This window comes from Haliotis cracherodii, unplaced genomic scaffold, assembly GCF_022045235.1.
Source record: "Haliotis cracherodii isolate W230 unplaced genomic scaffold, xgHalCrac1.p SCAF_17, whole genome shotgun sequence".
NCBI lineage: Eukaryota > Metazoa > Mollusca > Gastropoda > Lepetellida > Haliotidae > Haliotis > Haliotis cracherodii.
The window spans coordinates 5356010-5371976 of record NW_027266272.1 but is presented as its reverse complement, the minus strand read 5'-3'; the positions used below and the strand labels follow the sequence as shown (position 1 = coordinate 5371976).

At 44.5% G+C, this 15967-nt stretch overlaps 3 protein-coding genes across 3 annotated transcripts in view; 2 read left to right on the top strand and 1 right to left on the bottom strand.

Moving 5' to 3' along the window:
- The window catches only part of LOC139464271 (uncharacterized), a 40748-nt gene that overhangs the window by 9040 nt on the left and 15741 nt on the right, over positions 1-15967 (bottom strand). The window lies entirely within an intron of this gene.
- Positions 2417-11203, top strand: LOC139465070 (mucin-22-like). The gene is made up of 5 exons (XM_071246768.1): positions 2417-2504; positions 2989-3030; positions 3525-4097; positions 5714-10329; positions 10685-11203. The coding sequence occupies exons 1-5, from the start codon at positions 2417-2419 to the stop codon at positions 11201-11203; spliced, it is 5838 nt and encodes a 1945-aa protein (XP_071102869.1).
- LOC139465069 (mucin-22-like) lies at positions 2417-15415 on the top strand. Its single transcript, XM_071246767.1, has 8 exons — positions 2417-2504; positions 2989-3030; positions 3525-4097; positions 5714-9687; positions 9789-10707; positions 11883-11955; positions 14514-14815; positions 14865-15415. The coding sequence occupies exons 1-8, from the start codon at positions 2417-2419 to the stop codon at positions 15413-15415; spliced, it is 6522 nt and encodes a 2173-aa protein (XP_071102868.1).

The following is a 15967-nucleotide window of genomic DNA, read 5'->3' as shown; positions in this document are numbered from 1 at the left end:
ACGACCAGTACAGGTTGCTGGGGACCTATTCTTACGACCAGCACAGGTTGCTGGGGACCTATTCTTACGACCAGCACAGGTTGCTGGGAACCTATTCTTACGACCAGCACAGGTTGCTTGGGACCTATTCTTACGACCAGCACAGGTTGCTGGGGACCTATTCTTACGACCAGCATAGGTTGCTTGGGACCTATCCTTACGACCAGCAGAGGTTGCTGGGGACCTATTCTTACGACCAGCACAGGTTGCTGGGGACCTATTCTTACGACCAGCACAGGTTGCTGGGGACCTATTCTTACGACCAGCACAGGTTGCTGGGGACCTATTCTTACGACCAGCACAGGTTGCTTGGGACCTATTCTTACGACCAGCATAGGTTGCTGGGAACCTATTCTTACGACCAGCACAGGTTGCTGGGGACCTATTCTTACGACCAGCATAGGTTGCTGGGGACCTATCCTTACGACCAGCATAGGTTGCTGGGGACCTATTCTTACGACCAGCATAGGTTGCTGGGGACCTATCCTTACGACCAGCATAGGTTGCTGGGGACCTATTCTTACGACCAGCATAGGTTGCTGGGGACCTATTCTTACGACCAGCACAGGTTGCTGGGGACCTATTCTTACGACCAGCACAGGTTGCTGGGGACCTATTCTTACGACCAGCACAGGTTGCTGGGGACCTATTCTTACGACCAGCACAGGTTGCTGGGGACCTATCCTTACGACCAGCATAGGTTGCTGGTGACCTATCCTTACGACCAGCATAGGTTGCTGGGGACCTATCCTTACGACCAGCACAGGTTGCTGGGGACCTATTCTTACGACCAGCACAGGTTGCTGGGGACCTATTCTTACGACCAGCATAGGTTGCTGGGAACATATTCTTACGACCAGCACAGGTTGCTGGGGACCTATTCTTACGACCAGCACAGGTTGCTTGGGACCTATTCTTACGACCAGTAAAGGTTGCTGGGGACCTATTCTTACGACCAGCATAGGTTGCTGGGGACCTATTCTTACGACCAGCATAGGTTGCTGAGGACCTATCCTTACGACCAGCATGGGTTGCTGAGGACCTATTCTTACGACCAACACAGGTTGCTGGGGACCTATCCTTACGACCAGCACAGGTTGCTGGGGACCTATCCTTACGACCAGCATAGGTTGCTGGGAACCTATTCTTACGACCAGCATAGGTTGCTGGGGACCTATTCTTACGACCAGCATAGGTTGCTGGGGACCTATTTTTACGACCAGCATAGGTTGCTGGGGACCTATTCTTACGACCAGCATAGGTTGCTGGGGACCTATTCTTACAACCAGCATAGGTTGCTGGGGACCTATTCTTACGACCAGCACAGGTTGCTGGGGACCTATTCTAACTCAGAATCCCCACTGGGGAGTCTCCCTTTGAAAAAATACTTCTCAAACTCTTTTTGTTACCTACACAATACAGGATTCTGGTGATCAGTTTGACAGCTGCTGGGATTGGGTTACGTTAAGAATGATTTCCCATGTGTATTCCCACATTGTCCCAGCAATACCTGCACCTCATGACACAGGACAGACAATACACATATTTAGTGCAGTGTTGTCAGTAATCGACAGTCAAGTTTAAATACAGTTGTCAGCCAAACTATCCTTGGCTGAGAGATGCCTTATTGTACGAGGGGTGATTGATAAGTTCTGAAACTCACATAGAAAGACTTGACCTAAAGACATTAAATGATGAATTTCAATATAATTCCCTTCCACATTGATACAGTTTGGCAACGATGTTGGAGGGATTTGATCCCAGTTTTATAGAAGTCCTACTCTTGAAAGTCCCCGTGGTCCCTTGCATGGTGGCTTAACTTTGGTTGCTGGTGATCTCTTGCCAATGTTTATAATGTATTGTTCCGAAAAGTCACATTTTTATGGAAACATACTAGTTTTAAAATCTATACCTGTGATAATCTAATGTTGTTACTGTTCTTTGTCGACAGATTTTAAGGTCTATATTTATGTATTATTACTGTACAACTTGACTTAGTCACGATATGGCTGAAATATTGCCGATGTGACTATAAATCTTAACTCTCTCACTCACTCACTGTCCAAAATGTTCTCCACAGCTGCTATGACATCATCATTCAAATCAAAATGGTCTGACGGAGACAGATTAGGAGAGTAGACTCAAGAGTTTAAAGCCCCACACTTGTAGCTATGGCAATGACTGATTTGTCCACTGGTGCATTGTCCTGATGGAAGAGCACATCTTTTGTCAGTTTCCCATGTTTGGTCTTAATTTCATCCCATATTTGCCTCAAAAGTGCAGCTACTATGCTCCTTTCATTGTCCTGTCATTTGGAAGAAAGTCCAGCTGGATGACAGTTTGGCATCACTAAACATGAAGGCCGTAACCTTTCGAGATGGTGGGACAGTCTTTGCCTCCTTTGGTGGCAGTGCTGTCAAATGCTTCCAATGTTTTGACTGTTGTTTGGACTCAGACAGGAAGTGGTAAACCCAGGTTTCATCCATAGTCACAAATTGTTGCAACAATCTTTCTGGGTCAGCTTCAAACAGAGCTTGATTATCATAAGACATGTTGTGCCTGGTGAGTCTTTTGTCATATGTCAGAAGCTTTGGAACCTAACAAGTTGATACTTTCTTCATTGCCAAAGTTTCTTTGGTACATCCAAGTCATATCATAGTCCCTTTCAACACATCTTCATGAAGGTTTAGCTGTCTGGGCCTTGGATGTTTTTTAGAGAGACTCATCTGATATGGTGATCAGGCTTTGTGACTTGACTGCATTTCATCATACCCTGATTGCTGAGATGTTGCTCATGATGTCTATCACTGGTTTGGGCACAGACCTGAGTACGTACAGGCTGCTGACATAGTGCTGGAATATTGCTGGAATATTGCTGCCTGTGGTGTTAAACTACACACTAACACATCATTGATCACACTGAATATTAGTCATATTTTGTACTTTCAGGAGAGGTGCATGCATCTCTGCCCACCTTTACACCGCTGGAGGGTATGTAACAAATAGAACTGTGTTTGACATGTTCCCTACCTCCTTGGCCTGACTATTTGTATCTGGTCGACTAACAAGATTTTTAAGTTTCTGAGGGGACATACCATAACACACGAGTGCGTATTATATGCAAATAAATAAGTCATGTGTACATTGATCAATTGAAAGGGGTGCTAACTGGGATTGTTCACTAGCCAATATATTAGCAAATATTGCTGTGGGCAAACCTGATCCTGAAACAAATATATCCAATACAACCCATGCAAGTCTAGTATGTTACAATTTCAGGAAAATGAAGAGAGTCTCTGGTCTACTTTTTACTATTTTTTATTAACACCATTTCACAACTGTCTTCTCTGAAAAATAGAATCAATTTAGAGACATGTTAGTTTTGGTCATTGTTTAGTCCTCCTATTCCCAAATCAAATATCCATCTAACTTATTCTTCCAATGCAGTGATATTTTTATTACACCTGATAATCACTTCATTTCAGTGGTGTTTGAAGACTGTTCAGCATCCTCATTAGATGTGGTGTTTTTGATTCATTCTCACATTGGAGCAGCAGAGCCTGACCTTACAGAAACATTTCTGATCCACATCCTCCAGGAAGCCAGCATTGACGATGGGAAGGTGAGAGTGGCACTCATCACATTTGATATGAACACAAATATAGAGTTCTCCCTGAATACCTATTCCAACAGAGAGGCCATCATCAGCGCCATCGGTGCCGTCCAGTATCAGACTGAATCCACCACCAATATCGCTCTGGGTTTGTGGGCTGTGAGACAGGTGTTTGTGGAGGCAGCAGGAGACAGGCCGGATGTTCCTAATGTTGCCATCCTCATCACTGACTCGGCATCAAATGCTATGTCATTGATGACCATCACAATGGCTGATGTGATCAAGGCAGGTGGTACACAGATCTTTGTCATCGGAGTCCAAGATGCAGATGTGGTGGAGATTGAAGCCATTGCCTCCGACCCATCTTCCCTCAACTGCATGAAGGGCCAACATCTCAGTGAGCTGCAGAGGATGAAGGATTACGTCTTCAGAACCATGTGTACAGGTAAGTCACACCTTTGCTTGGCAGATTCAAATATCTTCTCATCAGGAAACTGCATCTTCACGAGTGAGTGAGTGAGTTTGGTTTTACGCCGCTTTTAGCAATATTCCAGCAATATCACGGTGGGGGACACCAGAAATGGGCTTCACACATTGTACCCATGTCGGGAATCGAACCCGGGTCTTCGGCGTGACAAGCGAATGCTTTAACCACTAGGCTACCCGACCGCCCCGCATCTTCCTGAGGCAAGGGAGTTAACTGACTGTAAATGTCCAGTTTCCACCATTGCCGAACTAGGCTGGAATTTCTGGCTCGATTGTAGCGCGACCAGTGGCAATTACGAGTTATGTCCCTTCTGTGTCACTTCTATTGATCAATCAGATTCCACCTTTCATATCACTTGCATCTGCTTCAAACAAAATGGTGGCGGCTATTGAAGACGATCTAATTGAAATCAAGATCTATATTGTTATAAACAGGTCTCACTTTGCAAAGTGCATCAAATCACCTAAGCACCTTGATAAAAGCCTGAAAAGATTTGGAAAATACCTGTTGATGCTTAGTTGACACAGGCTTTGCAATCCTGTAATCGATCAGAACCTGCACAGCAGTTCATGAACCAGATTCGATTTGCGATTTTTACAATGCATAGACTCGTTAATCCAGCCAATATATAACACCATAATTCCAGCAAGAGTTGAAACTGGACTTTAATAGTCAGTTGCCTCAGGAAGATGAGAAAATGCTGCTAAATGATTTTTGGTTCTTCTATCCTTGGCCCACTTGAAGAAAGCATTCTTCAGACTTTTGTTGATAGTTTCAGTCTTAGTGTTGAGACTGCCATTATCTACATTCTGATGTTAACTGATTTTCCTAGACTAATGGCATTAGGCCATTTTCATGATTTTATGAACTAATGTAAGGGCATTTTAGAACTGAGTTAAATATTTTTGGCATTAATGGCGGTATGGCTTGTATCATTTAACAGACTTTCAGGCTGGTTCAAATTCTAGGATACTGACTCAGTGTTATCCCAAATGTCCTGAAGATTCTTTTTAAAATTTGTGAAGACATAGAAAAATGTCCTATCAGTGGACGTCTAGGTGCCATTTGTCTCTTGTGTGATCATTCATCAACTTTCATCTCACTAATAATCAACTTTCAACTCACTCACTGACATTCTCTCAGTTGTCAAGTCACCCATCAACTTTCATCTCACTAATAATCAACTTTCATCTCACTCACTGACATTCTCTCAGTTGTCAAGTCACCCATCAACTTTCATCTCACTAATAATCAACTTTCAACTCACTCACTGACATTCTCTCAGTTGTCAAGTCACCCATCAACTTTCATCTCACTAATAATCAACTTTCAACTCACTCACTGACATTCTCTCAGTTGTCAAGTCACCCATCAACTTTCAATCAGCTTTCGTTCATGTACACTTTGTTCTTGAGTTATCATGTAAGCCTAAAACATCACTTTAATGTTGCAATACAAATGATTTTTTTCAGGAATCTATTATTCAACATTAACAACACACTCAGCGTCAAATGTAGCTGTGTCATCCACAACACCTGAAACAACAACCACTACAGCTGAAACCATTACTACAGGAGACACAACCACCACGACGCCGGCAGCAACAACCCCTACAGCTGAAACCATTACTACAGGAGACACAACCACCACGACGCCGGCAGCAACAACCCCTACAGCTGAAACCATTACTACAGGAGACACAACCACCACGACGCCGGCAGCAACAACCACTACAGCTGAGACCATTACTACAGGAGACACAACCACCACGACGCCGGCAGCAACAACCACTACAGCTGAAACCATTACTACAGGAGACACAACCACCATGATGCCGGAAACAACAACCACTACAGCTGAAACCATTACTACAGGAGACACAACCACCACGACGCCGGCAGCAACAACCCCTACAGCTGAAACCATTACTACAGGAGACACAACCACCACGACGCCGGCAGCAACAACCACTACAGCTGAGACCATTACTACAGGAGACACAACCACCACGACGCCGGCAGCAACAACCACTACAGCTGAAACCATTACTACAGGAGACACAACCACCATGACGTCTGAAACAACAACCACTACAGCTGAAACCATTACTACAGGAGACACAACCACCACGACGCCGGCAGCAACAACCACTACAGCTGAAACCATTACTACAGGAGACACAACCACCACGACGCCGGCAGCAACAACCACTACAGCTGAAACCATTACTACAGGAGACACAACCACCACGACGCCGGCAGCAACAACCACTACAGCTGAAACCATTACTACAGGAGACACAACCACCATGACGTCTGAAACAACAACCACTACAGCTGAAACCATTACTACAGGAGACACAACCACCATGACGCCGGAAACAACAACCACTACAGCTGAAACCATTACTACAGGAGACACAACCACCATGACGCCGGCAACAACAACCACTACAGCTGAAACCATTACTACAGAAGACACAACCACCACGACGCCGGCAGCAACAACCACTACAGCTGAGACCATTACTACAGAAGACACAACCACCACGACGCCGGCAGCAACAACCACTACAGCTGAGACCATTACTACAGGAGACACAACCACCATGACGCCGGCAGCAACAACCACTACAGCTGAAACCATTACTACAGGAGACACAACCACCATGACGTCTGAAACAACAACCACTACAGCTGAAACCATTACTACAGAAGACACAACCACCATGACGTCTGTAACAACAACCACTACAGCTGAAACCATTACTACAGAAGACACAACCACCATGACACCGGAAACAACAACCACTACAGCTGAGACCATTACTACAGGAGACACAACCACCATGACGTCTGAAACAACAACCACTACAGCTGAAACCATTACTACAGGAGACACAACGACAATGATGCCGGAAACAACAACCACTACAGCTGAAACCATTACTACAGGAGACACAACCACCATGACACCGGAAACAACAACCAATACAGCTGAGACCATTACTACAGGAGACACAACCACCATGACGTCTGAAACAACAACCACTACAGCTGAAACCATTACTACAGGAGACACAACCACCACGACGCCGGCAGCAACAACCACTACAGCTGAAACCATTACTACAGGAGACACAACCACCATGACGCCGGCAACAACAACCACTACAGCTGAAACCATTACTACAGGAGACACAACCACCATGATGCCGGAAACAACAACCACTACAGCTGAAACCATTACTACAGGAGACACAACGACAATGATGTCTGAAACAAGCACAGTGACACTGGACACAATAACCACTACTACCATAGATGGAAGAAACATCATAAGGTCTGGAACAACACCCGGCGGTATAACCTCAACACCTGACACAACCAACCCAACAGACGAAACAACCACCACAACAGGTGGAACAACTACCACAACAGATGAAACAACCGCCACAACAGATGAAACAACCACCACAACTGATGATACAACCACCACAACAGGTGGAACAACCGCCACAACAAATGAAACAACCACCACAACAGATGACACAACCACCACAACTGATGATACAACCACCACAACAGGTGGAACAACTACCACAACAGATGAAACAACCGCCACAACAGATGACACAACCACCACAACAGATGACACAACCACCACAACAACTGACACAACCACCACAACAGATGATACAACCACCACAACAGATGACACAACTACCACAACAGATGAAACAACCACCACAACAGATGATACAACCCCGACAACAGGTGGAACAACCACCACAACAGATGACACAACCACCACAACAGATGACACAACCACCACAACAGATGATACAACCCCGACAACAGGTGGAACAACAGATGACACAACCGCCACAACAGATGACACAACCACCACAACAGATGATACAACCACCACAACAGATGATACAACCACCACAACAGATGATACAACCCCGACAACAGGTGGAACAACCACCACAACAGATGACACAACCCCCACAACAGATGACACAACTACCACAACAAATGACACAACCACCACTACAAAAGATGACACAACCACCACAACAGATGACACAACCACCACAACAGATGACACAACCACTACAAAAGATGACACAACCACCACAAAATATGACACAACCCCCACTACAACAGATTATACAACCACTACAACAGCTGTCACAACCACCACAGCAGCTGGAACTACTACCACAGCAGCTGGAACAACCACCACAGCAGCTGGAACGACTACCACAGCAGCTGGAAATAATCCCACAACAGCTAGAACAAGCACCACAACAGCTGGAACAACTAACACAGCAGCTGGAACTACTGCCATAGCAGCTGGAACTACTACCACAGCAACTGGAACTACTACTAGTACAGCAGCTGGAACTACTACCACAGCAGCTGGAACTACTACCACAGCAACTGGAACAGCCACCACAGCAACTGGAACAGCCACCACAGCAACTGGAACAGCCACCACAGCAGCTGGAACAACCACCACAACAACTGGAACAACCACAACAGCAGCTGGAACCACAACAGCAGCTGGAACTACTACCACAGCTGGAACTACTACCACAGTAACTGGAAGTACTACCACAGCAGATGTAACTACTACCATAGCTGGAACTACTACCACAACAACTGGAACAACCACCACAGCAGCTGGAACTACAACCAGAAAAGCTGGAACTACTACCACAGCAGCTGGAACTACTACCACTGCAGCTGGAACTACTACCACAACAGCTGGAACTACTACCACAACAGCTGGAACTACTACCACAGCAGCTGGAACTATTACCACAGCAGCTGGAACAACCACCACAACAGCTGGAACTACTGCCACAGCAGCTGGAACTACTACCACAGCAACTGGAACTACTACCACAACAACTGGAAGTACTACCACAGTAGATGTAACTACTACCATAGCTGGAACTACTACCACAACAGCTGGAACAACCACCACAGCAGCTGGAACAACCATCACAGCAGCTGGAACTACAACCAGAACAGCTGGAACTACTACCACAGCAGCTGGAACTACTACCACAGCAGCTGGAACTACTACCACAACAGCTGGAACTACTACCACAGCAGCTGGAACTATTACCACAGCAGCTGGAACAACCACCACAACAGCTGGAACTACTACCACAAAAGCTGGAACAACCACAACAGCAGCTGGAACAACCACCACAGCAGCTGGAACAACCAACACAGCAGCTGGAACCACTACCATAACAGCTGGAACTACTACCACAGCAGCTGGAACTACTACCACAGCAGCTAGAACAACCACCACAACAGCTGGAACTACTACCACAACAGCTGGAACTACTACCACAGCAGCTGGAACTACTACCACAGCAGCTAGAACAACCACCACAACAGCTGGAACTACTACCACAACAGCTGGAACTACCACCACAGCAGCTGGAACTACTACCACAGCAGCTGGAACAACCACCACAGCAGCTGGAACAACTACCACAGCAGCTGGAAATAATCCCACAACAGCTAGAAGAAGCACCACAACAGCTGGAACAACTAACACAGCAGCTGGAACTACTGCCATAGCAGCTGGAACTACTACCACAGCAACTGGAACTACTACTAGTACAGCAGCTGGAACTACTACCACAGCAGCTGGAACTACTACCACAGCAACTGGAACAGCCACCACAGCAACTGGAACAGCCACCACAGCAACTGGAACAGCCACCACAGCAGCTGGAACAACCACCACAACAACTGGAACAACCACAACAGCAGCTGGAACCACAACAGCAGCTGGAACTACTACCACAGCTGGAACTACTACCACAGTAACTGGAAGTACTACCACAGCAGATGTAACTACTACCATAGCTGGAACTACTACCACAACAACTGGAACAACCACCACAGCAGCTGGAACTACAACCAGAAAAGCTGGAACTACTACCACAGCAGCTGGAACTACTACCACAGCAGCTGGAACTACTACCACAACAGCTGGAACTACTACCACAACAGCTGGAACTACTACCACAGCAGCTGGAACTATTACCACAGCAGCTGGAACAACCACCACAACAGCTGGAACTACTGCCACAGCAGCTGGAACTACTACCACAGCAACTGGAACTACTACCACAACAACTGGAAGTACTACCACAGTAGATGTAACTACTACCATAGCTGGAACTACTACCACAACAGCTGGAACAACCACCACAGCAGCTGGAACAACCATCACAGCAGCTGGAACTACAACCAGAACAGCTGGAACTACTACCACAGCAGCTGGAACTACTACCACAGCAGCTGGAACTACTACCACAACAGCTGGAACTACTACCACAGCAGCTGGAACTATTACCACAGCAGCTGGAACAACCACCACAACAGCTGGAACTACTACCACAAAAGCTGGAACAACCACAACAGCAGCTGGAACAACCACCACAGCAGCTGGAACAACCAACACAGCAGCTGGAACCACTACCATAACAGCTGGAACTACTACCACAGCAGCTGGAACTACTACCACAGCAGCTAGAACAACCACCACAACAGCTGGAACTACTACCACAACAGCTGGAACTACTACCACAGCAGCTGGAACTACTACCACAGCAGCTAGAACAACCACCACAACAGCTGGAACTACTACCACAACAGCTGGAACTACCACCACAGCAGCTGGAACTACTACCACAGCAGCTGGAACTACTACAACAACTGGAACAACCACCACAGCAGCTGGAACAACTAACACAGCAGCTGGAACTACTACCACAGCAGCTGGAACTACTACCACAGCAGCTGGAACTACTACCACAGCAGCTAGAACAACCACCACAACAGCTGGAACTACTACCACAACAGCTGGAACTACTACCACAGCAGCTGGAACTACTACCACAGCAGCTGGAACTACCACCACAGCAGCTGGAACTACTACCACAGCAGCTGGAACTACTACAACAACTGGAACAACCACCACAGCAGCTGGAACAACTAACACAGCAGCTGGAACTACTACCATAGCAGCTGGAACTACTACCACAGCAGCTGGAACTACTACCACAGCAGCTGGAACTACTACCACAGCAGCTGGAACTACTACCACAGCAGGTAAATCAACTTGATTCAAACATTCTTGATGCAATGGAACATGAGGCCAGACCTTTTTATTCACATTTTAGCTTGACCTAATATACACATGTCACGTGGATGTTATAGGAAATATTCCTCAAACCAATCCAACAATATTTTGGTTTATACTCATGTTGACTCCTGCAGAAGAATACATTTACTGATCATATAGCAAGTATCACTTGCCCAGTAATAAAAAAGTACAATGCTTTAACCAGCAATAGAAACAAACTGTTTTAGTCCACTAGTCCTAATAAAAACATATAGCAAAACCCTTAATAATGGCAAATTTCTACTAGTCCTTATGATACCTTAAGTATGGGGCAGTTTGTCAAGGACTATAGGACTAGTGCCAATTGCTAATGCTGGCTTAACCAGAATCCACTAATGCCTGTTTCAGGGAGTGTCCTCGGCACCTGCTACAGCCTCTGTGACAGAGTGGAAACGTCACCACCATCTCCCAAGGATTTTGACAAAGTGCTTCAATCTCTGGTTCTCCCCAAAAATAATCTTTCAAAGCAGATTGCTGCAAAACTATCCTCCAACAACACCGAGACTGAACAGCGGACAGGGCAGTCCTCCTGCATCATCATGCTGGTGCCATGTATGTTCCTCATCGCCTGGGACCTCCTGGACCTCTTCAGGTACATCTACCGGAAGTGGCACAGCAATAGCAACAGGAAGAGGTTCTACTGAACATGGGAAAATGTGTGCTGGGACATGCTGGGACACGCTGGGACACGCTGGGACAAAAAACGACACAGTTTAAATTTAACATTGAAAGTCAAGGGGTCATTGTCTTAAACCTCAGGGCTCCAGATAATGACACAGCAAGGTCATGGTACGTTACATTTCACAATACATAGGTACGATATGATACGTATCGTGATACACATATTCTCTTAAAATTGTGTGAAACTACTTGACTATAAATATTTCAGAGCAGGTTCAAAAGGAGCTAGTAGAATACAAATTTGTGGCGACTATTTTTAGTGGATCATTAAACGAGTAGTTAGTAATTTATTTTAACAAGTGTCTTTGTATCGATACAGAAAAAAATGCATTGTGTATCGTATTGTCGCATGAAAACTCACGATGCACCTGTGAAGTGTTGTCCCCCTAGTGTTTACTCACGTTATCATTCACACGGGGTAGTGTCAGTTTTCAGTGTATTCAACATGTTCAATATATTTTTACTACCTTGGGCTCAGTTTACTAGGAATTACGAAAACCTCTAAATAAACCCTTTTTAAAAATAATTCAGCCTAAAATATGCTTCCTCGAGTGTGTCACCTGTCACGTAAGCTCGCAACAACGATATATCTTACAATTTGCGAGATGAAGTGCTTTTTCAACGTTCACTGAAGCAGTGTATATGTACACAATGCTTCCACTCGATCATGAGTGAGTGAATGAGTTTTAAAAGAAATACAAACTGTGTACAAGAGCTGGAAAGGCTATACTGGGTAATTATGATGAGTTGTAATACTACAGTTTTTTGCAACGTAAGCAACTCAAAATTAATAGGTTAACAACTCTTACTTTTCATCTTTTATGCAAACGTGCAACTTATCTGGATCTCTGAGCCAAACATTTAAAGATTAAGAGTCCCCATCTAACCGAGGCAAGAGTTAACTGACTTTAAAAGTCCAGTTTCCACCCTTGCCGAACTAGGCTGGAATTACTGTGCTCGATCTTTGCGCCACCAGTGGCTATTACCAGTTATGTCCCTTCTAAACCTCTCCTATGGACCAATCAGATTCCACCTCTCGTATCACTTGCATTTGCTTCACACAAAATGGTGGCGGTCAGTCAGGACAATCTGATCGATAATCACAATCTATTTTGTGATAACACGGGTCTTACATTACGAAATGCATCAAATCACGTGCGCACCTTGATTAAAAACATAAACAGATTTGGAAAATATCTGTTGACAACGAGTTGGTGGTGCACATGCTTTGCAAATCCTGCAATCAATCGAAATCTGCACGACAATTTACGAACCTGATTTAGATTTCGGTGCGTGATTTTGATTGGACTATACATTGACTTGTTAGTCCAGCCAAAATGAAACTCCATAATACCAGCCTAGTTCGGCAAGGGTGGAAACTGGACTTTTATAGTCAGTTAACTCTCTTGCCTCGGGAAGATGACGAATACCTAGATTTAAATACCACTGCAACAAAATTGAAGGCTGCAGGAACCCCATCCACCACCACTCATCAACCCACCTCCCACCACCATACCCTACACACTTGACACATATGAGAACCAGTTTGTGTATCATGGGAAAAAAAGAATATCCCTATCAAAAGGGGAGTAGTATAGTTTGAATGTATCTTAAAATGACTTTTTTTTAATAGAGATAATTCATGGATAACAACTTCTTTATTTGCTGTAAATGCGATGTTTTGGTTTGGGCTTGCACGACAACGGTATGAGGACCTATACCGAAACGTAAATAAAGACGTTGTTATCCATAAATTATCTCCACTTTGTCATTCGTCAACTTCTAAGTAATGCCTATCAAACAATTCGTATCTTAAAATGTCTGATAAGTATGATGGACTGTCATCTTTGACGGATTAGATATATAAATATATACAAATTTGAAATTAAAGAAACTATTAACTTTCATAATGAGTATTCAAAGTACCTTTAATGCAGACTGGTCAATAAAGACAACATCATATTGGTGGAATTAATTCATAAAGTAAACACATAAACAATTTGCGATTGATTCCTTATCATTTGATTGGCTAACCAAGCAGGTTATTTTGTGTTTGTACTTCAATGAACCAAAAACGAAATAGACCTGAACAAGAAAACAGTCATCACTATCCCCCGCCATGGGGCACATTAGAGTTTTGTTTGTCCAGATATCAGTGAATAAGATGGAAGTTAATGTTAACTATAAAAATGGTGGGGCATAATATCAACATTGTTCAAATCCGTTACTTTTGAAAAATGTTTTTATGGCATCAATTATTTGCTCTTAAAGAAGTTTTTCAATGACATCCTGCAAGTATCACTGTGAACATGAAACTACTTCACTGTTGCACGATCTTGTCATGATCATTTTGTTGTTTTATGAAATAATGAATATATTTGTTCATGTTATTAAATCTATTCTATTGATTTTGTTGTTTTATTGTTTAATGACACACTCTGCAATATGCCAGTGACACAACCACAACAGCTGGAACAACCGCCATGACAATGGACTCAGTGACAACAGCTGTAACAACCGCCATGACAATGGACTCAGTGACAACAGCTGTAACAATCGCCATGACAATGGACTCAGTGACAACAGCTGTAACAATCGCCATGACAATGGACTCAATGACAACAGCTGGAACAATCACCATGACAATGGACTCAATGACAACAGCTGGAACTATCGCCATGACAATGGACTCAATGACAACAGCTGGAACAATCGCCATGACAACGGACACAACCACAACAGCTTTAACAATCGCCATGACACTGGACTCAGTGACAACAGCTGGAACAATTACCATGACATCAGACACAACCACAACAGCTGGAACAATTGCCATGACACTGGAACCAGTGACAACAGCTGGAACAATTGCCATGACAACGGACACAGCCAAAACAGCTGGAACAATTACCATGACAATGGACTCAGTGACAACAGCTGGAACAATTACCATGACAAAAGACACAACCACAACAGCTATAACAATCACCATGACAATGGACCCAGTGACAACAGCTGGAACAATTGCCATGACAACGGACACAGCCAAAACAGCTGGAACAATTACCATGACAATGGACTCAGTGACAACAGCTGGAACAATTACCATGACAACAGACACAACCACAACAGCTGGAACAATCGCCATGACACTGGACCCAGTGACAACAGCTGGAACAATTGCCATGACAACGGACACAGCCAAAACAGCTGGAACAATTACCATGACAATGGACTCAGTGACAACAGCTGGAACAATTACCATGACAACAGACACAACCACAACAGCTGGAACAATCGCCATGACAATGGACTCAGTGACAACAGCTGGAACAATTACCATGACAATAGACACAGCCACAACAGCTTGAACAATTACCATGACATCAGACACAACCATAACAGCTGGAACAATTACCATGACACCATCACACACACACACACACACACACACACACACACACACACACAAACACACACACACACACAAACACAAACACACACACACACACACACCAAAGACAAGCAGAATATTTCCGACAGCTAGAACAACTACCCACAACAGCTGAATCAACCACCATGTAACAACGTGGCCTGTATTTATTCCATGTCATTGACGTAGGTTGCCACACCTTGCAACAAGTCACCTGATCCATCAAGTGGCCTCGTATGACAAGCGTAGGTTGCTGGGAATCTACCCTAACCCCCAATTCCCCAAGGGATGAATTCTATTAAGTCATGGATTCTCGGTTGTCTTGTTGAAAAGAAAACCAGCCAGCCTCAACATCACATCTCTGAGTGTGAGTCAGTGAACTTGGAGATGTCTTGAATTTTGAGGTACCATTTTCAATGTATTAAGGGGCCGTTCATATATTATAGAGTAGGGAGCCAATGCTGAAATGACAATTCTATTTTTTAAAATA